The sequence below is a fragment of the Hypanus sabinus genome, chromosome 16 (genome assembly GCF_030144855.1).
Source record: "Hypanus sabinus isolate sHypSab1 chromosome 16, sHypSab1.hap1, whole genome shotgun sequence".
NCBI classification, from domain to species: domain Eukaryota; kingdom Metazoa; phylum Chordata; class Chondrichthyes; order Myliobatiformes; family Dasyatidae; genus Hypanus; species Hypanus sabinus.
In genome coordinates this window covers 81937570-81965051 of record NC_082721.1, presented here as the reverse complement: position 1 = coordinate 81965051, position 27482 = coordinate 81937570, and the positions used below count along the sequence as shown (strand labels likewise).

Below are 27482 nucleotides of genomic sequence, written 5' to 3'. Positions count from 1 at the left end.
CTGAGGTGCTGCCTGGCCTGCTGAGTTCCTCCAGCTTTCTTGTGTGTGTTACCTGGATTTCCAACTGTAGATTTTCTCTTGTTTGTGATTGGAAAACCACGTGTACACGGTCTTTGGTCGTGGTCACCTTGCTGGGGAGTTGGGTTTTCACACCAGCTTCTGTGGGAAGCGGATCAAAAGCAAGTATTTCAGGTCGATCTGCCCTGATCAAAACTTGGAAAGTAAACTTTCAAAGAGAAACAAGAGGTAGAATTGTAGAGGGGAAAGGGTCATTATGAAGAGCAGACAAAATTGAAAACTTTCAATTTAAGTAAGTGCAATTATAACTTTATGAAGGCGAATCTGTCTAAGGTGGCCGAGAAAAATAAGCTAAGAGACAAAAAATGCCGTATTTAAGTTTGCTAATGACAATATTGTTGGCTGAATCAAAGGCAGTGAAGAATCAGTGTATAGGAGGGAGATTGAAAATTGGACTGAGTGGTGTTACAACAGCCTCGCACTCAATGTCAGTAAAACCAAGAAGCTGATTATTGGCTTCAAGAAGAGGAAACTGGAGCTCCATGAGCCAGCTCTCATCAGATCAGAGGTGGGGAGGGTCAGCAACTTGAAGTTCCTTGGTGTTATAATTTCAAAGCATCTGTCCTGTGTCCAGCACGTAAATGTCATTATGAAGAAAGCACAGCAGTGCCTCTACTTCCTTAGAAGTTTGCAAAGATGTGGCATGACATCTAAAACTCTGAAGAACTTGTATAGATGTATGGTGCAGAGTATATTGTCTGTTTGCATCACAGCTTGGTTCAGAAACACCAATGCCTTTGAATGGAAATCCCTGCAAAAAGTATTGGACACGGCCCAGTCCATCACGGGTAAAGCCACAACAACCACCTTTCACCCAGTGTCGGCAAAACCAAAGAGCAGATTATTGACCATATCTACTGTACATGGAGTGTTATGGCAAGAAAGCAGCATCCATTATGGACGCCCACCACCCAGACTAAGCTCCCTTCTCATTGCTGCAATCTGGAAGGGGCCCAGGAGCCTCAAGATCAACACTATCAGGTTCAAGAACCGTTATTACCCCTCAACCATCAAGGTTTTGAACCACAGGGGATAACTTTTCTCACCTCATCACTGAACTGTTCCCACAACCATGGTCTCATTTTCAAGGACTCTTTATCTCATGTTCTTGACATTTATTGTTAATTTATTATTACTACTTCTATTTGTATTTGCAGTTTGTTGCCTTCTGCACTCCGATTGAACACCCTAGTTTGGCAGTCTTTCATTGATTCTATTATAATATCCTTTTTTCTCTTTTGTATTTGCACAGGTTGTTTTCTTTGCATATTAATTGCTTGTCTGTCCTGGTGAGTACAGTCTTTCATTGATTCCATTTCCTTTCTTGGATTTACTGTGTATGCACAAAAGAACATTAATTTTCAGGTTTGTATATGGTGACATACAGGTACTTTTAATTTGAACTGTATAAATTTACTTTGAACAATGGAACAGTTGAATAGTTGCAGATATTCAATAAGCAGGACCAAAGCAATGTATTTCAATTAGAAAGAGTAATTCCTTGAGAAGTAATCTGTGGTTAGGGATCAAAGGAGGTCAAAGATGATGAGCTGATGACTGGGAAACTTTTAGAACTCAGCAGCTAAAGCAAAAGCTCACAAGAAGGGAGAACATCTATTTTGATAGAAAACATTTGTGTAATATCACAACAAATTGTTTATAGAATATACTGTAAACAGGAAGTTATGGACTATACTGTAAATATGAAAAAGGCAGCTAAACTTAGTATAAGGCGTCAAGAAAATGAGCCTGGTATATTAACAACAGGATGCAAAGGTTACGGGTGAAGGCAGGAGAATGGGGTTGAGGAATAATTAATCAGCCATGGTTGAATGACTCGATGGACTGAATGGACTAATTCTGCTCCTATGTCTTATGGCCTACTTGGCAGATTATATTAAATTAGTGTTTTTTATGCGTCAGTCTTCTTAGTGACAAACTGTAAATATTCCTTAGAAAATAGATGGACCCATTTCAAATAAATGAAATTGTAAAGATCTCGATAAAATGGAACATAATATTTGAGAAACTTGCAAGTCTAAAAGCAGACTAATTGCTGGAACCTGACTGCCTGTGCCCAAGGGTGTTAAAGGAAATGGCTGCAGAGATAGTGAACCAATTAGATTAGTTGACAATTTTCAAAACTCACTAAATTCCAGGTGTGTACCAGAAGATTGGAAAATAGCCAATTTAACTCTTGTTCGAAAAAGGGATCCAAATCAGAATCAGGTTTAATATCACCGGTACATGTCATGAAATTTGTTGTCTTTGCAGCAACAAATACAACACATAATAATAGAGAAAAAAAACTGAATTGCCGTGTAGTGTATATTAAACAAATTAAATTAGTGCAAAAGCAGAATTTAAATAGTGGGGTTGTGCCAAAATGCATCATCATACATTTCCCAACACTGTATTCCATCTGCTGCTTTTTTTCCCACATTCTTCCAAGTTGTCTAAGCCCTGCTGCAATCACATTGCTTCCTCAGCAGCACCTACCCCTCCACTTGTCTTTGTATCATCCACAAGCTTTACCACAAACAATGTGAAAAGTAGCATTCCCACCACTGACCCCTGAGGAACACCACCAGTCATTAGCAACCAACCAGAAAAGAGCCCCTTTATTCTCACTTGGTGCCTCCTGTCTGTCAGATATTCCTCTATGTATGCTAGTATCTTTCCTATAACACCATAGGATTTTATCTTAAGTAGCCTCATGTATGGCACCTTATCAAAGACCTTCTGAAAATCCAAGTAAATGACACCCACTAGCTCTCCTGTGTACACCCTACTAGTTACTCCCACGAAGAACTCTAAAATATTTGTCAGGCAAGATTTCCTTTTACAATAACCATGCTTTGACTTATTTATCATTAGTCTCTAAGTACCCCAGAACCTCATCCTTAATAATAAACTCCCAACACTTTCCCCAGCCAATGAGGTTAGGCCAAATAGCCCATAATTTTTACTTTTGCCTTCCTCCTTTCTTAAAGAATGGAGTGACATTTGCTTCTGCTCAAGTTTCATTTCTGTCAGTCATGCAAGTCCCGGGTGGTGACTCAGGAATACCATTGCACTCAGATGTATAAGGATTCTTCATTGCTGAAAAGGGATCTCGTGCTTTATGACAAATAAACTCTTCTCTGACTTCCAGCTGGGCACAGGCGTCAATTTTAACCAATGTTTCAATGACAAACTCTGCAGGGATTACTTGGTGTTTAGAATAAGAGGTGGCCTTACTCAAGATTCTAAGGGAGCTTGATAGGATAGATGTAGAGATGCTTCCCACCAGTGGGAGATTCATGGACAGGGAGAAATAGTTCCAAGGTAAGGACCCAGTATTTTAGAACTGTGTACAGAAATTTCTTCTCAGGAGGTAGTAAATCCCTGGAATTCTCTGCCCTCTCCCGCTTTCTATACTGCCCAAAAGTAATAGAGGCGGGTCCAATAGATACACTTAAATACACTTAAGCTGGGAGATAGGTGAAAGATAACTAACAACCCCTTTGGATTTTAAAGATCAAGGAACTGACAGTTATGGGCATTTGGCACATAAGGAGTTAAAGGCATTGTAGATCAGCCATAATCATATTTGATGGTGGGTGCAATGTACTTCAAACTTATAACTAACTGACTTATTCGTAATATTTTCTTGTAGTCTATTGATACCAATTGTCCCACTAAACCATTGGAGTAAGGGGAAATATTGGAGATTTAATTAGAGTAAGGGGAAATATGAAGCTATCAGGCAGGAACTTGGAAGCATAAATTGGGAAGAGACTTTCTCAGGGAAACGTGGCAAATGTTCAGGGGTTATCTGTGTGGTGTTCTGCGTGGGTACGTCCAATGAGACAGGGAAAAGGATGGTGGGGTACAGGAACCATGGTGTACAAAGGCTGTTGAAAATCTAGTCAAGAAGAAAAGCTTACAAAAGGTTCAATAAACTAGGTTACGATAGAGATCTAGAAAATAATAAGACTAGCAGAAAGGAGCTTAAGAATGGAATGAGGAGAACCAGAAGGGGCCATGAGAAGGCCTTGGTGAGCAGGATTAAGGACAATCCCAAGACATTCTAGAAGTATGTGAAGAGCATGAGGATAAGAAGTGAGAGAATAGGACCAGTCAAGTGTGACATGGAAAAATGTGTATGGAACCAAAAGAGATAGCAGAGGTACTTAATGAATACTTTACTTCAGTAGTCACTATGTAAAAGGACTTTGGCAATGGCAGGGATGGCTTACAGTGGACTGAAAAGCTTGAGCATATAGACAGAGGGATCTTGGGTCCATGTCCATAGGACACTCAAAGCTGCTGTGCAGGTTGACTCTGTGGTTAAGAACGCATACAGGACATTGGCCTTCATCAATCATGGGATTGTTTGAGCCAATGTTACAGCTGTATAGGACCCTGGTCAGATCCCACTTGGAGTATTGTGCTCAATTCTGGTCACCTCACTACAGATTGGATGTGGAAACTATAGAAAGGGTTCAGAGGAGATTTACAAGGATGTTGCCCAGATTGGGGAGCATGTCTTATGAGAATAGATGGAGCGACAGAGGATGAGAGGTGTATAAGATGATGAGAGGCATTGAACGTATGGATAATCAGAGGCTTTTTCCCAGGGCTGAAATGGTTAACACAAGGCGGCACAGTTTCAAGGTTCTTGGAAGTAGGTACAGAGAAGATGTCAGGGGTAATTATTTTTTTAAATGTAGAGTGGCGAGTGCATGGAATGGGCTGCTGGCAGCAGTGATGGAGGCGGATACAATAGGATCTTTCAAAAGGCTCCTGCAGAGGTATATTAGAGCTTTAGAGGGCTATGGGTAACCCTAGGTAATTTCTAAAGTAAGTACATGTTCAGCACAGCATTGTGGGCTGAAGGGCCTGTTTTGTGCTGTGGGATTTCTATGTTTTAACCAGTTTTCACACCCAATGGGTTACTATTGTTCTGCAGCCTTCTACACTGTTGACCTATTAGATTAACTCAATTCTCCTTTTGCGGACGCTGTCTGACCGTCTGAATATTTCTGCTGTTTCAAGATTTTATTCCAGATTTCCACGGATTTCTGGGTTTTAATTCTCCTCCCCTGAAAGCACAGCGTGCACCTCAGAGCAACTCTGGCTGGGAAGTTTGGATCTGGGCTTCACAGTGGCCTGTGCTTTGGCTGGGTGGGAGCTTTGCAGGACCCACTGTTCAGATGGTTTTAGCTTCTTGTGAAGTGCAAGGTGAAGAACTTGAACAAGGAAGCTTTAAATCAACACAAATCCAAAGGGAATGTTAGTATCTTTATCAACCACCTCCCAACTTCATTTATTGTCACAGACACCCCTTGAAGCATTAGAACAGGAGAACTGAGCTGGGGCTCCTCAAGGATTAAAAGAATTCCAAAGGGGACTCATTTTGAAAACAAAGACTTTATAAATAAGTAAAGAGCAGCAGAAGGAGGGATGGGTTGTTTTGAAGTCTGACATTTAACTGTACGACCCCTCGGTGTGAAGGCAGCTTTCAGCGAGTGAGCTGCCATTCTGAAGCACCAGGTAGCAAATAAATCAGGCAGGGAGGTGGGATGGTGGCTTAGTGTGAGCCTTGCCCACTAGCAGCAGAGGTACATCAGTCAGTCAGAGGACTCCACTCCAAGCAGGAGGAGGGGCTGCCGTCTCTCTGATTCTCCCTTCAAAGGAAAATCAGGTTCCCATTTGAAGTGATTTACCTTCATTATCTACACGGAGCTCCGAAGAGGGGAAGCAGAGACTGGAAACTGCTCCTTGCCTCAGGTATGTAGTTCTGTCTAATCGTGGTCAATTAACAAACTGTTTTCAACATCTTATTAATATAATCAATGCTATTTGAATAAGTTGATAAACTACAGTAAAACTCTGATCATTAACAAATCCAACTCATCGCTGCCTAAAGCTCGTCTGCCAAGACTGATGCTACCTCCAGATAACTTAGCGTTTACTTACACTGTCCCAATTTTGATCCTTTCCCAGATTTCAACTCTCTGCCACTGGTATTTCCACCACCACTTTCCCTAAACCTCTCTTTTCACAATCTTGGGCTATTCATAACCAAGCTTAGTAACCCACCCTAACCCCCTTATTTTTGATTACTCTACGGTGGAGTATCTTCAGTCGGCTTGCAGTGTTAGAGGTGATGAATCTCTGGGAAATGTTGTTGCTAATGGACGGTACATCACACTAACTGCAGCTGCTCTGAGACTCTGGCGGCATTCTGTGATGACATCCATCAAAAACATCTGTGCTGAATGTTCTCTAAGGTACCCCCTGTTGTGGGACTGCTGAGACAGAAAGAACGATCGGAGCCTGAAGGTAAGACATGCTAATAGGACTAGGAATGAAAATTTTGAGCTAATTTCAATATTCTCAAATGAAGGAGGGGAGAGAGAAGTATATACTCTGTAGCCACTTTGTTAGATACAACTGCTCATTAAGGCAAATATCCAATCAGCCTATCATGTGGCAGCAACTCAATCCACAAAAGCATGGTCAAGAGATCAGTTATTGTTCAGATCAAACAGGAGAATGGAGAAGAAATGTGACTTTAACTGTGGAATGATTGTTGGTGACAGATGGGGTGGTTTGAGTATCTCAGACACGACTGAGTGGCAGTTCTGTGGTCGAAGTGCCTCGTCCATGAGAGGTCAGAAAAGATTAGAGAAGCTAGACTCGTTCAAGCTGTCAGGAAGGTGACAGTAACTCAAATAACCATGCGGGGGGGGGGGGGCTTTGTTGTCGCTTGCATGGTGGAGGATGGGAATGCTGTTGCTTTATGCTAGAATAAATGGAGGCGGGAAAGTTGATGCTGCTTGTGCATGGGAGGGGTCGGGGGCTTTGGGTTCTTACATTTTTCCTGTCATTCGTTCTATGGGGAGTTTCTTCTGTTTCGAAGATGTCTGTGGAGAGTAAGAATTTCAGGTTATATATTGTATATATTCTGATATTAAATGGAACTAATACAATCGTGGTTTGCAGAGCTGCATTGCCAAATGCAGAACACATCGAATATTGAAGTGATGGGTACAGCAGCAGTAAAGCTCACCAGGTTCCTCTCCTGTACCTAATAACGTGGTCATTGAGTGTAATTTTAAACAAAGTACTGGAGGAATTGAGCAAGTCAGGTTGCATCTATGAAGAGGAATAAACAGTTAATGTTTTAGGCTCAGATCCTTGATCTGGACTCAAACAGTCGACAGTTTGGGCTAGGACCCCAGGATCTCAGCCCAAAACACCAACTGTTTATTTCCCTTCATAGAAGCTGCCTGACTTGTTGAGTTCCTCCAACATTTCAGCATCTGCAGAATCTCTTGCTTGTTGATACAATTCTCAGACCAGAATCAATGCAGCTGTATGTTCAATAGTTCTGGCCCACAGCTGCTTTTGGAGACAAATTATTTGCCTAGTCAATTAAGATGGTGATAGCATAGCCACAAATGAATCAGCAAACCCCCAGGAGTTTGGGGTGAGGGCAGTGAAGTGCCAGCACTTTTAGAAAATCCTTGGAATTGGACACAACATCAAGGGAGCAGGAAGTCCATCACTGAACCCCACACCATGAAGACAAAAATGAATATACTGCTAAACCAGACCCAGCAGGTCTGACTTATTGGGGAAGACACGGATGGAGAATTGGGAGCACTGACCCAGACAGACACTGTGATGTGGGGGAGATCAGATTAATTGCTCTCTATTTATTAATCAGTCTTTCACTGAGCCCCTGAAAACTGATACCATCATTCAGACATAAGTCATATCCTGGAACGTAGCCAACCTTTCTCCATTTTGGGCCTTTCTGGTTTAATCCATCTCACCTAGTGTCTAGAGGGAGATTAAAACCCATTATTTACCACGAAGGGCCATGTTTCACAACAGCTTGTTACTTCAGCAAATGCTGAGATGTTGATCGTATTCTGTAGATGTACACTTGTGTTTTCTTGTACTTGCTCCTGAGTTCTGCCCTGTTTTGCCTCCCGCAGGACTGTTGCTGGGCTTGCTAACTGTACTTCACACAGGCTCAAGAATGTCCACAAAGGCGGTCACAGCAAATTACATTGCTCACACTAGAAAGGCAGTGGAACAGCTGCGGATGGAGGCTGGCATTGACAGGATTAAGGTACCTTAGCAGTCCCAATTGGTCAAAAGATTATCTGGAGAATATATCAGGGTAGTAGACGTTGGACGGCAGACTGAAAGCAAAATAACAGCAATTGCAGAAAGGCAAATAATTGGCAAGTGAAGTTCAACACATAAATACTAGGTAGTACATTTTGATGCAAAAATAGGCAGATTACTGAATGACTAGACATGGTAGAGGAACAGAAAGATTTGGAGCACAGATACACAAATTACTTAAATTTGTACCATGGGTTAACGTAGCAATTAAAACTATTCAATCCAAACACTAAGGTTTAAGAAAGGGGAATGTACCATTAGCTGAGGGCATCTTAATAAAGCAACATGAGTACCACATTAAGTTGTGGTGACAGTATTGTAGAGTTGAATAGTGAAGGATAGACCAAGGAGGAGGTGGACATTCAGTGATGGGACTGGGTGAAGGGGAGGGGGAGTCAGTGAATGACTGACCTAGAGGAAGGGAAGGGGTGGACGAAACTGATCTAGTAGTTCTGGACACATTGAGCAGAGGACACCCTGACCAACTCCACCACAGATGGTTCCCAAACCCAGATGCAAAAGGAGGAGGATTGGGCATGGGGCTAGCAACTCCATCCCCATTAGAACCCAGAGCGGCAGAAACACCAACAAAAGCTCCAAAGATCTATTCCCTGGGAGAGGAAGGATAAAATAGGCCACTTGGAAGAGTGGCACAGGACACAGAAATCTGGCAAGATGCTGCCCGCAGCCTATGCCCTCAGTATGGGTGATGGGCTTAAGAAGACAACAACACCCTGATTGTATGGTGGTGATGCAGCCCTTGACTGGCTCACTGACTTCCAGTAGATTCAAACTCAGTGGCAAATGGTGTAAAATGGGCGAAGGATTGTTAGTAATTCTGTAGGAAAAACAAAAATAAAATCAATGACAAATCTGTCCAAGCAGAGAAGACATGTTACAGGATTTTAAGAACTTTTTGAAAATCAGACAGCGGGTTACATTCTTAAACTTAATCCTAAAATCATCTCCTTTCAGCAAACTAGCATAGTGATTATCACAACACTTTACAGCATGTACAGGCAACCGGGGTTCAATTCCCACCGTTGCCTACAAGGAGTTTGTCTGTTCTCCCCATGACACATGGGTTTCCTCCCAAAGTCCAAAGACTGACTGGTTGGTAGGGTAATTGGTCGTTGTAAATTGTCCCATGATTAGGCTAGGGTTAAATCAGACATTGCTGGGTGGCACAGTTCAAAGGCCCATTCCCTGCAGTATCTCAAAAAATTTGGATCTCTCCGTAATTCAGTACTTTTTAAAGTTTGCTTCATCTTATTTTGTTCCATTCAAGCTACATGAAGTAAATTCTGATCAATTTCATACATCAATAAAAAACTGGTGTGGATATTGATCACAAGCAGGATTGGCTCCATCTTTTAACCACCACCTCTCTTCCTATCAGCATATTCTTTTCTACTCCTGTCACCCAATTTTTTTATCCAGACAACGCCTCAGAAAGGCAGCATCCATCATTAAGGATGCCCATCACCCAGGACATGCCCTCTTCTCATTCCTACCATTGTGAGGTGGCACAGGAGCCTGAAGAGAGACACTCATTATTTTAGGAAGTTTCTTCCCCTCTGCCATCAGATTTCTGAATGGACAATGAACCCACATACATTATCTCCTTTTATTTGTTTGCTCTTTTTGCACTATTTAATTTTAAAATATATTTTGATTGCAATTCAGTATCTTTTTTTTATTATGTATTGCAATGTACTGCTGCTGCAAAACAAATTTCATGACATATGCCAGTGATATTAAACCTGTTACTGCGTCCCCAGAAACACGATAGTACTATTCTCCTCAGTGACAGCCCTTGTGTAACAGTTCCACATTCTTCCTGAACTTCTAATGGGATTTGTTGGCTTTATGTTCTGCCAGGCCCCAGGGATGATTTTACTGTTGAGGGTGGGGGGGGGGGGTAGAAGAGGGAGGGAAAATGCTCATAATTAGTCATACTGTCTTGTACCGGAGATGAGTTGCTGGTAAGCTGGACAATTTAATTTAACTACCAGGGGAACCAGCTCCAGGGCTGCTCCCTGCAAGATCAGCTGTGAAAGGTCTCAAGCACCATGACTTTAAATCAACACACAAAATGCTGGAGGGACTCTGCAAGCCAGGCAGCATCTATGGAAAAGAGTTCTGAGTTGATGTTTCAAGCCAAGACTCTTCATCAGGACTCATAACTTCAATCTCATTTTTATGGTCAATAACTCTGGATTGGGGAAGAGATGTTTGAGTTAGGTGTATGTCAACCACCCCTCCTGCTAGCATCACCCCATCTCTCTCTTTCTCTGACCCAATTTCTCTTCTAGGTTTCAAAAGCTGCAACAGACCTGATGAACTACTGCGAGGAACACACGACAAAAGACCCACTGCTGATAGGAATTCCAACCTCGGAGAACCCTTTCAAAGACAAGAAGCCTTGCACCATATTGTAACGTTACTGACACATGTTGACACCCAGCACCTACCACACCCTAGAACCACAATCCATTCCTGCATTATCCTAATATGATCAGCCTCTCATTCCTCAGCTATCATTTTGGATGACGTATTCACCATCCTTTCAAGAGTGGGAGGTTGCAAAGGGAAAGGAGCTTGTCATAAGACTGAGGAGAGTGACAGCAGAAACATAACTCTAGAAACATAGGAAATTACCCAAGCACAAATGCTTCAAATGTCATTTGTTTTATAGCTTGCCCAGAGAGTTGAGTTGAAGAGTGGGAATGACACAGGGCCTTTGTGTCTTCCTGCTTGTCCAGAATTTGACTGTTCACCTCAGACACTGCCCTGCATACAGCTGCATTCTGACTTCAGCCTTGACGGCAGAACTAGTTAGCAGGGACCCTGGAGGCTTGGCAGAAGGTGGGAAAAGGTGGGGCTGAGGCTGATGCAGTAGTTTATGGGGATCATCAATTTTGAAGTATAATTGTTGGAAATTAAAGGCTTTTGTCACATTTCACATTCAGCTTCAGCCTTCTGTTTGTCATGACTGAAAGTGCTCCAGCAATATGGTGTGACAGGTGATGAGTTATTTGATTAGCATCTGCCCCAGTTTCCTCACGTTCCACAACAGCAGCAGGACCTCCCCAGTTCAACAACAGCAGACCGAATCCAAAAGGTATCACAGTGTCAGAGTAAGGAGGGAGTGAAGGGATAACACGAAGATAATCAGACACTAAGATTCAGTTAATTATCCAGAATGTTATGTTCCTTCTCCAAGAAGGGTGAACAGGAAGCATTCAGTGTCAGAGAATGGTTGTAATGGAAAGGGAAAGGGGGAAGAATGTAAGCTAGGTGGGGAGTGAGGGTGTAGACACTGGTGTATTGACACCAGCAAGAAGCTTCAGGATTATGACATGTCTAACCTGGAGCTGGGCTGTCTACTGGTGAAAACTAATACCACAGAGCAAATTAAAGATGGGCATTGAATAGTTCCAAGGTCAATTCGCTCTTGTAGTGATGGAAATACAGTAGTAAATTCAATTTTCTTTATAGCAAGCTCACAAGAAGAATGATGTGATCAGATAGTTTTATTGAATCCCGTACAACAGTGTGACACACTCCCAATGCTGCCCCTTGCAGTGGATGTCACAACCTTACTGCCGTCCCACTAGCAACACAACATATCTTCAGTGTAATAGTGTTTGGAGCTGCCCCTCTGACTCTCAGGCATCTGTGAGAGCAGAAGGCCAAAAAAAAAAACACTTGTGGTCAGAACATGTCAGCTCTGGGTCCTGTGTGCACCTCTTCATGGGGTGTGGGTTATCCAGTGATGAGACACAGGACACAGAGTAAACAGCCTGGGGATTCATCAGTGATTTCAGAAAATGCTGCAGGTTAGGCAGCATCTGTAGAAAGACAGAGCTAATGTTACATGTAATATTAACTCTTCCTCTCTCCACAAATACTGACTGATAGCTGAGTGCTTCTAGAATTTTCTGATTATGTTTTAGATTGCTGTCATCTGCAGATTTTTGCTTTTCAGTATTTTCAATACTGTGTCCATTTGTGTTTTCACTGCAGTGCGGAGCAGGATAACCTCATTTATACAGTTACTCTCTGTAACTCTGGAAAAGATTCAGGCTAGCAGTCAGTGAGCTCGAATGAGGTCACTTCGCTGTCATAGTTTGATCTCTTAACTAGTCAGCATCTCATTGTAGCCTCATGTGCTCAATAACACCACGGTCCCTCCCAACGTTGTGTCACCAGTTAAGGGCTAGGGATGCAGTAAAGGAAGAGCACTTCTAATAGGACCAGATCTCTATATTACACCTGATCTTGCAGCTCTGTGTCTCTGCCTCCATGGTGGAAGTAGAATTCCACCACAGCAACATATACAGGCACAAAAACTGCACACATATAGTGAACAGATATACTGGAGCAATACACACTATGTGCTGGAGGATCTCAGCAGGTCGGGCATGGGAATAAACATTGCGTGTATTGCTATAGATTGCCAGCATCTGCAATACCTCTTAGGTCTAAGATATACCAGGGCATTGAAGAGGACAAAGTACAGGACACTAATGTTCCTTTCCTCCTCCTCAGACAAAAGTGAAGAAGTCTTGAATGCAGTTGGACAACTATTAAAATAAAGAACCTTTCAAGTATTAAACTTGCAGCATTCTCTTACGTTAAGTTTCTTTTTGCTATTTGGGTACCATCTCCGCATCTTCCCCTCCATCACCTGCTCCACTCGAATATTGTTCAGAGCCATATTTTATACTCAGAGAGATTTAGTCTCCACCCAATTCAAGCAAGGCTGATCAATTGCCACACAGACCTGTCTTAGGCCAGTGCCTAGATGAACGGACAGCTTTTATACCCTAAAATCACAGCTATCAGGGATGTCAGTTGGAGGAATTGTGGCCACATAGGGTGAACGACTGTTGGGGTTCTGTTACCTAAATGATACTAAAATGCCTGCCTTGAGCTCTAATCTCAGTTGACCAACCTTGTCCCAAAAAGGAGTGCTAAAGGAATCCACGCATAGGTACATTTATCCAGTGTCCTTTGTGGCCTCAGGGAAATGAGGAACAATGGTGAAACCTGTGCACAGATTCCAACCGACGCAAAGTCCCATTACTCAGTAGTCTGTGCTGCCTGGGAAACTTGGCAACTGACTTGCCCAAACCTAAACACCTCAAACAACAAGATGTTGGATGGTCACATAACGTGCCTCTGGAGTACAGGCTTAGAGGTTAATTTTTCCTAGGATAATGGAGAAAAGTCATAATACAATATGATAGGGTCTTTTAAGAGACTCCTAGATAGGTATATGGAGCTCAGAAAAATAGAGGGCTATGGGTAACCCTAGGTAATTTCTAAACTAAGTACATGTTCGGCAGAGCATTGTGGGCCGAAGGAGCTGTATTGTACTGCAGGTTTTCTATGTTTCTAAGGACGCATTTAGATTGACTGGTTGATGATGCTGAAGTCGGTTCATCACGGTGAGACCCATAGCTCGTTCTGTGTATGCACTGGTGCCATATGCAAGGAAAAGTTCAGATACCAGGATTGCATACAGGCAAATAGAACTAGCGTCAGAGTTGCATGTCAGCAAGGGTATGGATTTTATGAACAACTAAGTCGGAGGCATTGCCACAGTTATTTCGAACCCACATGAAGAGCAGAGGGATCATCCAAAACCACTGCACTAGAGTGTCAATCTCACTTATTGTGCTGAAGTCACTGGCGTAGGAATTAAACCACAACTTTCTGATTCAGGCAAATGTGCTAACTTGCAGTTAAGAGTAACTACCCGCACTAAACCCGTTTACAGAACAGGCACAATCCCTATAATCACAGAGGAAATGATTCACCAATGGAGAGGGAGAGAGGGAGGGTGGGAGTGAACTACATGGCCTGTTCTGTGATGCCATGGAACTTTACAAAGTGATTCTTCATCCAGTTGTCAGCACAATCTTGAGTAAGAGTCGCTCTTCAGCGTACAGAGCCTGAAAAACAGACAGAATGTCCACCATAAACATCCCACCGCTGGTCACTTAAGGTTTGAGGGAGGGTATCACCATTCCCAGCCCAATGCTAAGCCCCTCACCAAAACAGGTGCATATTAAACATGCAGTTATAACTTCACGTCTCTGAATGAGCATCAAAGAAGCAGGTGGAGGGATCCCAAATTATGGATTGGAATTGCTACAGGAAGAAAAGTTGATCTAAACCAGAGTGGCATCAAACTTTGGCATGTATTGACAGGGCCGTTCACTGACATCACAACCAGCTTTTGATGTCCAGTTCTGCTCTCTTAGCACCTTCCACTCCCACACAGAGAAAGGAGAGATTCAAGCAACAACAGGAAGAATATTAGTGTGTAAGTGTCTCATTCAATAGGAATTTAATGCATTAGGAGAATGATGGGGGTGTTGTCTGTAGTCATATGATGCCAGTGGAGGTTCTTACTGAAGATCCTGACAACACCTGTAGCCTTGCTGATGATGGCAGGGGCTGAAGACCTCCTGGTGCTGCTCTTCAGGAACCCAAACACTGAGCTCAGGCCAGTGTCCTCATCACTTGCCCATTCTCCAGATCTCCACAGACATGGATCCAGAAGCTGCTGCCAACACGTCCTTCTCCACACTTATCTGGAGCAGAGAACACCGTTCCAGCATTAGCGGGGGTACGCCCAATCCAAACTATACAGCTCTCCCCATGCCCTTTTGGCATAGGATTCTCTCCATTTCTCCACACACTCAGCCCTCCCGCACCCACTCGTGTGGAGGTTCATGGAGATCTATACCCACCCTCACCGCTCTCCCACCTCGTCTAGGGATTCTACGGATTGACTGATTAGCTTTTTTGTCATGTGTATATTGAAACATGGGGAAATGTGTACTTTCTGTCAAATCAAATTGGCGAGGATTTCGCTAGGCTGTCTGTAAGTGTTGCCATGCTTCCAGTGCCAACACAGCATGCCCACAACTCACTAACCCTAACCGGATGTCTTTGGGGTTGGGGGGGAACCAGAGCACTTAGATGAAACCCATGTGGTCACGGGAAGAACGTACCAACTCCTTACAGACAGCGACAAGAATGAAATGCTAATCTGCGTGGAATTAATTTGAACTGGCTGATCTCACCCGCGTCCATTTTCCACATGGGTGAGTGCTGCCTCAGAACTAACAGAGCCGAGCCACACCTGGTCCTTATCAGAATGCCCAATGGGAAGTGGGGGCAATTGATCTTCCCTTGGATAAGCCAAGAGACCCTAGATCCATACCCTGGCCAGACCTGACCCTCATCAGACAGCTCAGTGGGAACTAGCAGCATGCTGATCTTTCCCTGGATGAGCCAAGTGCTCCTAGATCAGGGGTTCCCAACTTTTTTTATGCCATGGGCCACTACCATTAAGCAAAGGGTCTGTGGACCCAAGGGGGAACCCCTGCCCTAGATACTCTTCAAATGTGTAACACCAGAAGACAGAGGGGTAAAATTGGATCATTTGACCCATCCAGTGCTCTGCCATTCCATTATGACTGACTCATTATCTTTCTCAAACCCTACTCCTGCCTCCTTCCTGAAACCTTTGATGCCCTCACTAATCAAGAATCTATCAACATCCGCTTTAAATCTCACCCAATGACTTGGCCTCCACAGCTGTCTGTGGCAATGAATTCCAGAGATTCACCCCGCCACCCCCAGCTAAATATATTCCTCCCCATCTGTCTGTGCCCTGATCCCAGACTCCTCCAGCACAGCAAACATCCTCTCCACATCCACTGTGTCTAAGGCCTTTCAATGAGAGCGCCTCCTCCCGACTCATTCTAAACTCAAGACAGTATGGGCCAAGAGCTATCAAATACCCCTCATACTTTAACCTTTTCTTCCTAGGATCATGAACCTCCTCTGGAGCCTCACCTTCCACAGCCACACCCTCTGCCCACATTGTCAGTTTCTAAGACTATCATACTGAGAGACAGGCAGCAAATAAGCACCAAACCATAAGTACTGACTCAGGAGTAGCCATGTGCAGATATCATACTCACCCCATTCACGACATCATTGTGTGGTAAAGTGCAAATTGTGTGAGGTGGCGCCGTTGGCACGTGCACCTGTGGACAAAGTAATACATACGATTACAGAAACCTACCAGCAAATCAGAAGGGTGCTGGAGCTCTGCGGTGGGGCACAAACTTGGATAAACCACATGCAAAGTTCCCTCTAAGGTGCACGCGCATACACGTCTTTTGCTACTAGCGCACAAAGGAATTTATACTGTGCACAAAAAGTTGTCACCCTCTATCACATTGGCATGTTAAATATATTTCACAATCATATTTCCTTTTCTGGTTTCTGATGTGGACGGTGTTGGCAATGTAGAGTTTGCAATGATTTGTCTGCAAATTTTAGAACTGGCTTATTTATACCTACTCAAGAAATAATTGATTCACTACATCAAAATCCAAAGAAACAAATGGCGTGAAGCTCAAAAGAATTGCTGGTTTCTTTAAAGCGGAATGGCTTAATGAAACAGTAGAAACTGCTACACCAAAAAGAATGAAAAATAAACTGGACTTGGAAGTTTATTATCCTTATGATAGCTTCAGGTTTACTTTCACTTAAATACTCAGTGTGCATCTATTGTCGTCACTAGGTAAAAATTGCACAGCACAAGTATTTTTGCGCACACTGGACATTACAAATTAGAGGGAACATTGACCATGTGTTCCGACAGGGGAAGATCTGATCAGTGTTTGGGGTGAGAGGATCAGAGAAAAGTTTCCCAAGGCCAAACTAAGGAGTACAACCTTGACACCAGGAGGTAGTCACTGAATTTATTTTATCTCATATATTGTCTTCCAAAGTATGAAGATTTTTGGAATGAGTTTAAAAGGTTATCCTCCAAGAGGACCACAACCTTGTTGTAGGGTTTGGAGGCTTGTGTACCTTAATGACCCAGAGATCTATTTTGTCTCTATTCACGGCCTTGTGCTTTGGCTCTTTGTAGGTTCAAAGTCAAAGGAATGGTATGAAAGGAATAGTACTTTCATACTCTGTTACCCTCCTCCAAGAGGACCACAACCTTGTGGTTGGAGAGTTATGTGCCTCAGTGACCTGGAGAGCTATGCTGGCTGATGTGAGGGTGCTTTTGGTAGGGTCACTCATGCCCAACTGATCAAAGGGTAGAGGCCAGATTAAGAGTAGTCCGAACAGGTCAAAAGGTAGATGCCAGACTAAAAGTGGTCTACCATTCCTCCAGGTTCTGGGGTTCAGCTTACGGCTAACAACCCTGACTGGTCAAAATAAATTGTTATGGAAACTGCAATGAAGAATCCTTCTATATGGACAGAGATGGAGGACTTTCATTGCTGCCCTAAATGACTGTGGTGTAATGGGCAATGAGTTAATAGGTTATGAAACCAATGAATTTAGAATAAAAAACAGTCAGGATTTAACTGAATGGTATAATATATCTGGAAGGGCTGAATAGATACCCCTTGTTCCCTTCGAACAGTCTTCACGATCTGTGACCTGATTCCACAGACAAGGTTCCAGGTCCTGAATGATATCTCATTAAGAGTTATCATGAGTTCATTAGGAATTGCAGATATAATAAATCCTCTGGTTTCTGGTATCTTACACCAATGTTAGCCACCAATAGCAAACAAGATTAATCTGTGCCCTTTCTATTATTCAGGAATTAGGGGTTTAGTGAACAGAGATTAACTGATTTTTACCTACAAAGGTTGCTGTAATGTGAAATACAGGGAATAGTACTTTCAGCCTCTGTTATCCTCCTCCAAGAGGGCCACCTTGTCGTGGTTGGAAAGTTGTGTGCCTCAATAACCTGGAGAATTATGTTACCTGGTGTGAGGGCCTTGTGTTTTAGCTTTTGATAGGGTCACCCATGCCCAACAGGTCGAAGAGTAGAGGCCAGATTAAGAGTGGTCCACCAGACCGCCAAGTTCAGGGTTTAGCTCAGGGCTAACAGCCCTGACTGATAAAATAAAATTAATATGGAAACAGCAATGAAGAATCCTTCTACATCTGAGTGTGATGGTGTTCCTGAGTCTCCACCTGGGACTTGCAAGACTGACAGTAGTGAAAACCGAGAGAAGCTAATGACACGGTAAAAGAAGCCCTAAACAAAGCATCCTGAACACACCATCATTGCCACCCTACATGCCAGTGATGTAATGGGCAGTAAAATAAAACTGTTACTCTACAGGAGGGCCATTCAGCCCATTGTGCTCATCCCAGTTCTCAAAGCTGTCCAGTCAGTCTCATTGCCCTGTTCTTTCTCACATACCCATCAACTTCCCACACGACACTTACAGCAGCCCATCAGTCTACTAGAGTTGGGTCGAGGGAACCAAGCACACCTTGTAAAATGGTACATGAAGCGAAACTATGCTAGCCAGCTCAGGCACCTACCTTAATAGTTTTATCCATTGAACAAGTGTACAGGGTGCCTACAGAATGTCTGATTCCCGTAAGCTGGGAACGATGGCCAACATTGAAGCACTGGGGAGAAAAACAGAATTGTTAATTGTGAGACAAGATCAGTCTCAACACTTGATGAAAAACCATTTCCTTTTCCACTATTTCCAAATCCATAACCCGCAGGCTGTTTACACTCAGAAATGCTCCACCAGCACACACAACTCTCCCGTATTGTCAAACACAACAATAAAAAAAATGTACAGGGCCTTACCTTGACATGCTGGAATTTGCCATCCTGTTGGTCGAAGATGTGGACCAAACCCCACCTGTCTCCGGCCCAAAGCTCACCACGTTCGTATGACATGCTCAACAGGTAAGAATCAAACTGAGAGAAGGAGATAAAAGCAAGTGGTATTAGACATTTCAATGTTGGGGAAGAGATGCTGTCTATTCTATCTATGCCTCTTATGATCTTATGAAACCCTATCAGATCACCCCTCAGCCTCCGCCACTCATTATAGCACAAGCCCTCAGCATCCTGGTAAACCTCTTCCACACCCTCTCCAAAGCCTCACCATCAAAATGGGGCAACCAGAACTGTACGCAGTACTCCAGATGTGGCCTAATTAGATTTTATGAAGCTCCAACATAATTTCCTTGCTTTTGAACTCAATGTCTTGACAAATTAAAGGCAGGCATGCCATAAGCCTTCTTAACCACCCTATTAAGCTATGTAGCCACTTTCAGGGGGCTATGAACCTGGACCCTAAGCTCCCTCTGCTCATCATCTGTTAAGAGTCTTGCCTTCAACAGTGTTCCATTCCTTTGCATTTGACCTACCAAGGTACAACACTTCATATTTCGTCCGCTTAAACTCCATCTGCCATCTCTCTGCCCAGATCTGCCAGGCAGACACCTTTTGGCCCACTGAGTCTGCACCAATCATTAAGCACTAACAACACTAATCAGGCTCTGATTTTATTTTATTCCCAATATTCCCTTCATTTCTCATCCAAATTCTACCATTACCACTCGCTGTAAGTTGCTGCCAATCAATCAATCCACACAGTCACACAGAATATCTGCAAAGTATACATGCGTACACACAACAATGGACACCAGGGTTGAATCCAGGTCACTGGAGATGTGAGGCAGCAGCTCAGCCAGCTGTGGCACCTCTTCAATTCAATGCCACTGTTCTGCATACTATTATTCACAATAAATGGAGCTGGAGGAATGATGGTTTTGGCGAGTGCACCACTCTATAGAGTTGGTTGACAAGGTACTGACAGGTTAGATACCTGAAAGGCCATTCCTTTTAGACAAGGAGTCTACTAGTTGGGCACCTGGCCTCAGGACCAAATCTCATTTAGAAATGGAAAGAGAAGTTCTTCTGCAGAGTCTAACGATACTCATATGGAGAGTAAATTCAAAGCTGACATTGATAGACTCGTCTACTCAATAGAACATAGTAGTACAGCACAGGAGCAGGCCCTTCAGTCCACACTGTAGTGCCAAACCAATTAAATTAATAATCAAATGGCCAATTAAACTACACAACATCCATTTCCCTCACACTCATGCCTATCTAAACGCCTCTTTAAAAGTACTCAATGCATTTGCCTCTACCATCATCCCAGGTAGCGTATTACATGCAGTCACCACTCCTTACATAAAAAACCTTATCCCTCATACCTCCTTTGAAATTACCCCCTTACCTTCAATGCATGCCCTCTTGTATTAGACATTTCAACCCTGGGAAACAGACACTGTCAATTCTATCTATGCCTCTCATTATCTTATAAACCTCTATCAGCTCTCCCCTCACATTCTGCCACTCAAGAGAAAACAATCCGTTTGTCCAACCCCTCGTGATAGCACATGCCCTCTAATCCAGGCAGCATCCTGATAAACCTTTTCTGCACCCTCTCGAGAGCCCCAACATCCTTCCTACACTGGGGCAACCAGAACCGTATGCAATACTCTGCACAGGACTTAATTAGAATTTTATGAAGCTCCAACATAGCTTCCTGAGCTTTCGACTCAATGTCTTAATTAATAAAGACAAGAATGCTAAATGCCTTCTTAACCACCCTATTAACCTGCATGGCCACTTTTTGGAAGCGATGAACTTGGACCGCAAGATCCCTCTACTCATTATCACTATTAAGGGTCTTGCCTCCAAGTGTTCTGTCCCTTTACATTTGACTTACTAAGGTGCAACACTTCATATTCTGCCGGCTTAAACTCCACCTGCCATTTCCCAACCCACATCTGCAACTGACCCATCTTCATTGCCAGTTTTCTACATTATGCACAACTCCACCAATTTTGCAAACTTACTAACTGACCCTTCTACATTTTCACCCAAATCAGTCTGGTGAGTGGTTTATGAATCAGCTTTGCGGCCATCTTATTCCTACACAGTGAGTGAGTGAGTGAACAGGGAGAGCAGGGAGGTGATGGCGAATGGACCCAAGGGGCATGGGTGCCCAGGCGGGGTCAAAAGCAGGTTGATCGGTGACAACACATACCTGCAGCCTTTGTAGAACATGATTAGTTCTGCGATCTACTACCACCAGGGTCCTGTCCTCACTACTAGACAGTACAAAACGATCATCGGCTACCAGGGAGAGAACAGCGCTGGAGTGCAGCTTCCATCTGGCCACCACGGGGTTATCGACTGTGGAATGGAGGACACAGTGCAATTAAACAAATACCGACTTGCCCACAGCAAACTATCAAAATGATACACATCACTGCTCAAATCAGCGTCTACATGAGATTGCCCACTGTGCGCGAATCAGGAGAACAAGGGATGAATTCTACCCTTTCCCCCATCGGAAGAAAGCACATACTGACCTCGTGGATCGTACATGGTGACCAGCTTATCATATGATCCCGCTACCAGGACGTCGGGAAGATACACCAAACAGAGCACAGCCGCTTTCCCGCTGTGGAAATAAAATCTCAGTCAGCAATACATCAGCTTGCATTATGCATCCTGCTGCCTCACATTTCCCAACTGCATCATAAGGGGGCAGTTCAGACACTGATTTGCCTCGTCTACCCCTCCCATGCCACCCAGTGGCTCAGGAACACACCTTTGTCTCTGGTTTCTCAGTGAAGAGCATTATCTTATGGGGAAACTGCATTCTGTTGTTACCTCATATCCACATGTACATGGCAAGGACTTAGCACAAGATTCGGCAAGGTGGGTGGGGTGTTTATGCCACAAGTGCAGTGTAAACTTCAATGCCTCCTAAAGAAGTCACAACTCCTGGACTGATACACAACTTAAAATTTATCTGACTGTACATATATGAAACAACATTCCCCCAAACCATGGTACACTCACATACATCACACACAGCACATTAACCTAAATACGGTCATAAGTTAATAAAATATAATTCAAAATGCACAACACAGATAAACAGTAAGCAGCTCGCAATCCTAGTGATGAGACCTCAGTGGTGACAGAATATTAATTAATCTCACAGCCTGAGGGAAGAAATTGTTACCCAGCCTGGCAGTCCTAAACTGAACGCCTCTGCACCTCCCTCCTGACGGTAGTGGGTCAAAGATTGTGGGATGGGTGGTAGGGGTCCTCGACAATGATTCAGGCCCTTTATCTGCAACACTTCCAGTAAATGTCACAAATGGGGAGGGGGGGAGGGAAGAGGAAGACCACAGTGATCCTCTCAGCCATTTTTACAATCTCTTTAAAGCCTTGTGGTCTGATAGCTTCCATACCACACGATAATGCAGGCAGACAGGACACTCCATGGTGCTCCTGTAAAAAAGTTGTTAGGAAGGGGCCGGGGAGTCTCGCATGTCTCAATCTCCTCAGAAAGTGTAGATGCTGCTGTGCCTTCTTTAGTGAGGTGGTGTTGTGGGACCAGGTTAGATCGACCGTTACGTGCATACCGAGAAACTTTGTGCTCTTCACTCCATCCATGACAGACATCAATGCGCAATGGAGAGTGGTTTGACTTGTGCATTCCTGAAGTCCCCCACAGTCACTTCTTTTGTGTTATCCACACTGAGACTCAGGTTGCTGTTCTCACACCACTTTCCAAGCCTCTCTACCTCCTCTCTGTATGTCCACTCATTATCGTTGCTGAAGAGGCCAACCACTGTAGCATCATCAATGATGATGTGGTTTGAGCTGGGTCTGACAGTGCAGCTGTGGGTCAGCTGCATGAACAGCAGTGGGCTGACTGCACAGCCCTGGGGGGGCACCAGTACTCTGTGATGAAGCTTGAGAATTTGCTGCAAACTCGGACTGAATGGGCTCTTTCCGTCAAGAAGTCCAAGATCCAGTCACGGAGAGGGGTATCAAGTCCCAACAAGGACAGCTTACCCACCAGCCCCTGAGGGTTGATCACATTAAACAGCAAGCTGATGTTGATGAACAACATCTCGGTGTATAAGACATTGTTTTCCAGGTGGGACAGGACAGAATGGAGGGCCGAGGCTATGGCATCATCAGTAAACCAGTTTGAGTGTAGGCAAACTGGAAAGGGTCCAATGTAGCAGGAGGGTGGAATTTTACACAATCCATCACCAGCCTCTCAAAGGACTTCATGATTCTTGAGGTCACTGTCACTGAGTGTTAATTGTTTTGGCCAGTTACCATCGCTCTCTTGGGCACCGAAATGATGGTGGCTGCATGAAGCTTGTTATAGTTGAATACCTTGTCACATGCACATGTCCTTGGCGTCAAAAAGATGTCCGTGAATTTCCTGTGAGTACTCATGCTTTGCTTTCCTAAGGGCACTGATCAGCATATCCCATTTTTCTGGAATATTCTGGTGGAAGCAGGGAGTCATGCAGTATGAACATTCAGCAAGTGTGCTGACTGTGAGCCAGAGTGATGCAAGTGTCTGATAGCCTCCACACTATGGAAAACTGAAGAATCACACAGCCACTCAACTCATGCTCTCAGATTACTCATCCCCTAAATCAGGAATCGAGAATGAGATGGAAAGCAATGAAGCCAAGACATGTGCGGACACCTGGAACGATGAGCCTGAGCAACAGCACTGGCTGCTTTGGGAGGCATAGAAAAGTACAGCACAGAAATATGCCCTTCGGCCCATCTGACCTATGCTGAAAACCTTTAAACTGCCTTCTCCAATAACCTGCACCAGGACCATAGCCCTCCATACCCCTATAACCCAAGAACCTATCCAACTTCGCTTTAACTTTGAAATCAAGCGCGCATGCACCACTTATGCTGACAGCTTTTTCCAGACTCATGCAATCCTGTGTGTGAAGAAGTTTCCCCTCGTGTTCTCTTTAAACTTTTCACCTTTTGCCCTTAAAGCCACTTCATAGCCATCTAATTGCCTTTTGGAATATGAATGGGAAGCACAGGCTGGTGGTGTGTGCAGTAATGCCTCTCTGGGCAACTACATCCCAACTGCCCTGAGATTTCCAGTGAAGTGGAATGCTAGAAACAGTGAATGACTAGCACCACTTCAGTGGGTTGGGGTCTAACCTCCCACTGGCACACAATGTTACTTCACTCACACCTCCACTTCCTAGACTTAGACGCTACCTCATGTCTCGGACTGCTGCACCATCTGAAGCCATGTCCCAGAGCTTGACACTGCTGTCCCACGATCCAGAGCACAGCATATTGTCCTGGGCTGCGAGAGCCCAGACCCAGCCCTGCAACAAGAGCAGAGATAGGGTGGCAGAGCTAAAAGAATCAAAAAACATCCCACTCAGAGCCAGAACAAAGCCTGCATTTCTACAGTACTTTTCACCTCAGGATATTTAAAAGTGCTCCAAAGAGAATTAGTTTAGAGGTGCAGTCTCTCTGTTATACGGTAGGAAAAGTAGCTGTCAAAATATACACATCAATCTCCCATGAAAAGCAAAATCACTCTGATCAAAGTAATTTTGAGTTAATAGAAAGAGTTGGAAAAACTCATCAAGTCAGGCAGTATCTGTGGAAAAAGAACAGTAAAAAAAACCTCCCTCTCCTTGTTCTGATAAAGGATCTCAGACTTGAACGAAACCGTTCCTCTTTCCACAGATGCTGTCTTACCTGCTGACTGCTTACTGTACTACTGATTTTTTTTTTACTTCAGATTTACATGATCAGTTTATATAAAGTTCATTTAGTTATTTGATTGACGTTTGAAATCTTTACTCTTCTTTCACTGGTAGCCATCAGATGGTTAATGTTCAACTGACAGAACAGAGTGTCTATTCCTCAACTAAATTCACCTCCTTAAACCGACTTCTGCCCCCGCCTCACCCCTCTGTCCTTTTCCACCATAAGGCTCCTCACTGAGTACAATTCACTGCAGCCCTACAGAATCTCATACTGCAGACTGAGCAGGAGACTGGCTCAGGGATGGTCTCCCTGATCCAAGGAAAAACAAAATTCTGAGGCTGATAAGGTCACTGTTGGGCATAGAGATTGTGTAAAAATCCCTGTTATAGATTTTTAAGCTGGCATCCTCACCCTGTGAGTTCCCTGTTGTTCACGTCCAAGAGTTTTCACCAGAACCTTCTCATCATCCTGGGACAAACGCCTTAGGTCCCAAATGTTAACATTCCGATCCCTGGATCCCGAAATACAGAGCGAAGCATTCTGAGAAACATGGAGAAGCAGGGATGGTTAAACAGTGTGTGCTGACAGAGACAAAGAGAAGGGAGAGGGAGAGGGAGAGGGGGAGGGGGAGGGAGAGGAAAACAGACATGGCCCATGGACAGAGCCACAAAAAGACAGGCAGAGACATGGAGAGGAAAATACATATGTCAATAAAGGCTGACAGAGGAGGAGAGGGAGAGTCATATAGAATGGCGGACAGAAGGCTGGGGCTGGAGAAGCAACAGCAGACATAGGTGTGGCTTTGCTGGGATCAGCCGATGAGCAGGTGGACAAGACCTGGAGCATTACCTGAATCAGCAGCACACAGTCCACCGAGGCAAAGTGCCCCTCATTCAGTGTAAAATGCTCCACCTTGGGATTCGTGCCTGACCAATGGGAAAGATGTTCTTCGAGCTCAATGCATGCAGTTGGCCAATCAAAGTCTTTACCTATTAAAAAAGGAATGAATGAAATGAATCAGAATTAAGTCTGCCTGAATTTCACCCACTGAGTTTAGTCTCTTCTCTCTCACACCTTGTCTCCTGACCAGGCTTAGATACAACCCCATTCCATGCCCCAATGTCTAAGAACGTAGCTTGTACTCTTCCCAAACTCTCTGCCCTTATCCTGAAACCTCACTCCTTGTCACTTCCCCCTTCTTTCTCCTCTAAAGTTCATCCTCTGCCATCTGTCCCTGATGCTCCTCTCCCTGATCTCAACAGCTTGGAGCTTGTGTCTCTGAACTTGTGAATATTTGAATATTTTCTCAGCTCCTCTTGGATGTTCTCCAAATACACTTGCCGAGCCTGGACACCCTTTCCAACACATACCTAAGTACATATATGTCACCATATGCAACTCTGAGATTCACTTTCTTGTAGGCATACTCAATAAATCAATAGAATAATAACCATAACAGAATCGAATCAATGAAAGACGGCATCAGTGTTCAACCAAGGTGCAAAAGAAAATAAACCACACAATACAAAAAGAAAGCAGTAATAATAATAAAATAAGCAATAAATATCAAAAACACGAGATGAAAAGACCTTGAAAGTCCATAGGTTGTGGAACATTTCAATGATGGGGCAAGTGAAGTTGTGTGAAGTTATCCCCCTTTGGTTCACAGTCCGATGGTTGAGGGATAGAAACATAGCCTTGAAGGTGGTGTGAGTGCTGAGGCTCCTGTACCTTCTTCCTGATTGCAGTGAGAAGAGAGCACGTTCTGGGTGTTGGTGGTGGAGGTTGGGGGGGGGGGGGGGTGTCCCCTGCTGATGGATGCTGCTTTTCTGTGACAGTCTTTCATATAGATGCACTCAGTAGTGGGGAGAGCTTTATCCATGATGTACTAGTCCGAATTCACTACGTTTTGTAGGATTTTTCATTCAAGGGCATTAGTGTTTCCATTTTAGGATGTGATGCAGCCAGTCAACATACTCTCCACCACTGTCTATAGAAGCTGGTCAAAGTTTTAGATGTCACTCCCTCCGAGCTGGCATCTATTCTACAATTGTGTAGCCCCCACCACAACCACCAAGTGTGCACCCTGCCCCTTGTTCAAGTTCAAACTCCAAGCCGCCTCCTCCTTCCTTGTGGGCCTAAGTATATATCTTCATCCATAATGACTCATCTCTTCTCGGCACTCCCATCCAATGCACAGTCCATCAAGCCCCAATTTGAACTCTCAGCCTCCTCATCACCCCTGACCTTGTCTGTACTTCTCCCATCACATTTTCCTAAATATCCCCTCTTTGGGTTTATCACCATAGTGATAACAATCTCAGGAAAATAACGCAGAGCAATAAAGATTAGGATGCAATGCCATGGCTTTATAAGGCATTGGTCAGACATTTGGAGTACTCTAAGCAGTTCTGGGTGCCTAATCTACAGACGGATGTGCAGGAGTTGCAGAAGGTTCATAAGAATCTTCACAAGAATAATCCCAAGATTGAAAGTTTTAACATGAGGAGCATTTTATGGCTCTGGGCCTGTACTCATTGGAGTTCAGAAGAATGAGGTGGGATCTCATGGAAATTTCCTGTAGAGTGAAAGACTGGACACAGAGAGGATGTTTCCATGGACCAGAGGGCATAGCTTCAAAATAGAAGTGTCCCTTTAGATTAGAAATGAGGAGGAATTTCTTTAGCCAGAAGGTGATAATTTGCGGAATTCATTGTTACATATCGCTGTGAAG

General features: G+C 43.9%; 2 protein-coding genes across 7 annotated transcripts in view; one reads left to right on the top strand and one right to left on the bottom strand.

Annotated features, from left to right (window-relative positions):
* Positions 1–52: 52 nt before the first annotated feature.
* Positions 53–11651, top strand: LOC132406497 (guanine nucleotide-binding protein G(I)/G(S)/G(O) subunit gamma-7-like). 2 transcript variants are annotated; one of them, XM_059992253.1, is made up of 4 exons: positions 53–310; positions 1331–6408; positions 8073–8209; positions 10584–11651. In XM_059992253.1, the coding sequence occupies exons 2-4, from the start codon at positions 6345–6347 to the stop codon at positions 10707–10709; spliced, it is 327 nt and encodes a 108-aa protein (XP_059848236.1). In that variant the 5' UTR covers positions 53–310; positions 1331–6344; the 3' UTR covers positions 10710–11651. The 2 variants fall into 2 exon arrangements, with proteins under 2 accessions (XP_059848236.1, XP_059848235.1); XM_059992252.1 differs by having other exon boundaries at positions 53–6408.
* Positions 11652–14113: 2462 nt separating this feature from the next.
* Positions 14114–27482, bottom strand: part of fbxw9 (F-box and WD repeat domain containing 9) — a 35213-nt gene continuing 21844 nt past the window's right edge. For 4 of the 5 annotated variants that reach the window (XM_059992242.1, XM_059992241.1, XM_059992240.1 and 1 more), the window contains exons 4-12: positions 25598–25737; positions 25160–25288; positions 24242–24354; positions 21538–21629; positions 21210–21358; positions 18947–19060; positions 18667–18756; positions 16278–16343; positions 14114–14876 (exon numbers count right to left, since the gene is read on the bottom strand). In XM_059992242.1, coding sequence (XP_059848225.1) covers positions 14802–14876; positions 16278–16343; positions 18667–18756; positions 18947–19060; positions 21210–21358; positions 21538–21629; positions 24242–24354; positions 25160–25288; positions 25598–25737 — 968 coding nt within the window. In that variant the 3' untranslated portion in view covers positions 14114–14801. The remainder of the gene's footprint in view (positions 14877–16277; positions 16344–18666; positions 18757–18946; positions 19061–21209; positions 21359–21537; positions 21630–24241; positions 24355–25159; positions 25289–25597; positions 25738–27482) is intronic. The other variant, XR_009516179.1, reaches the window with a different exon arrangement.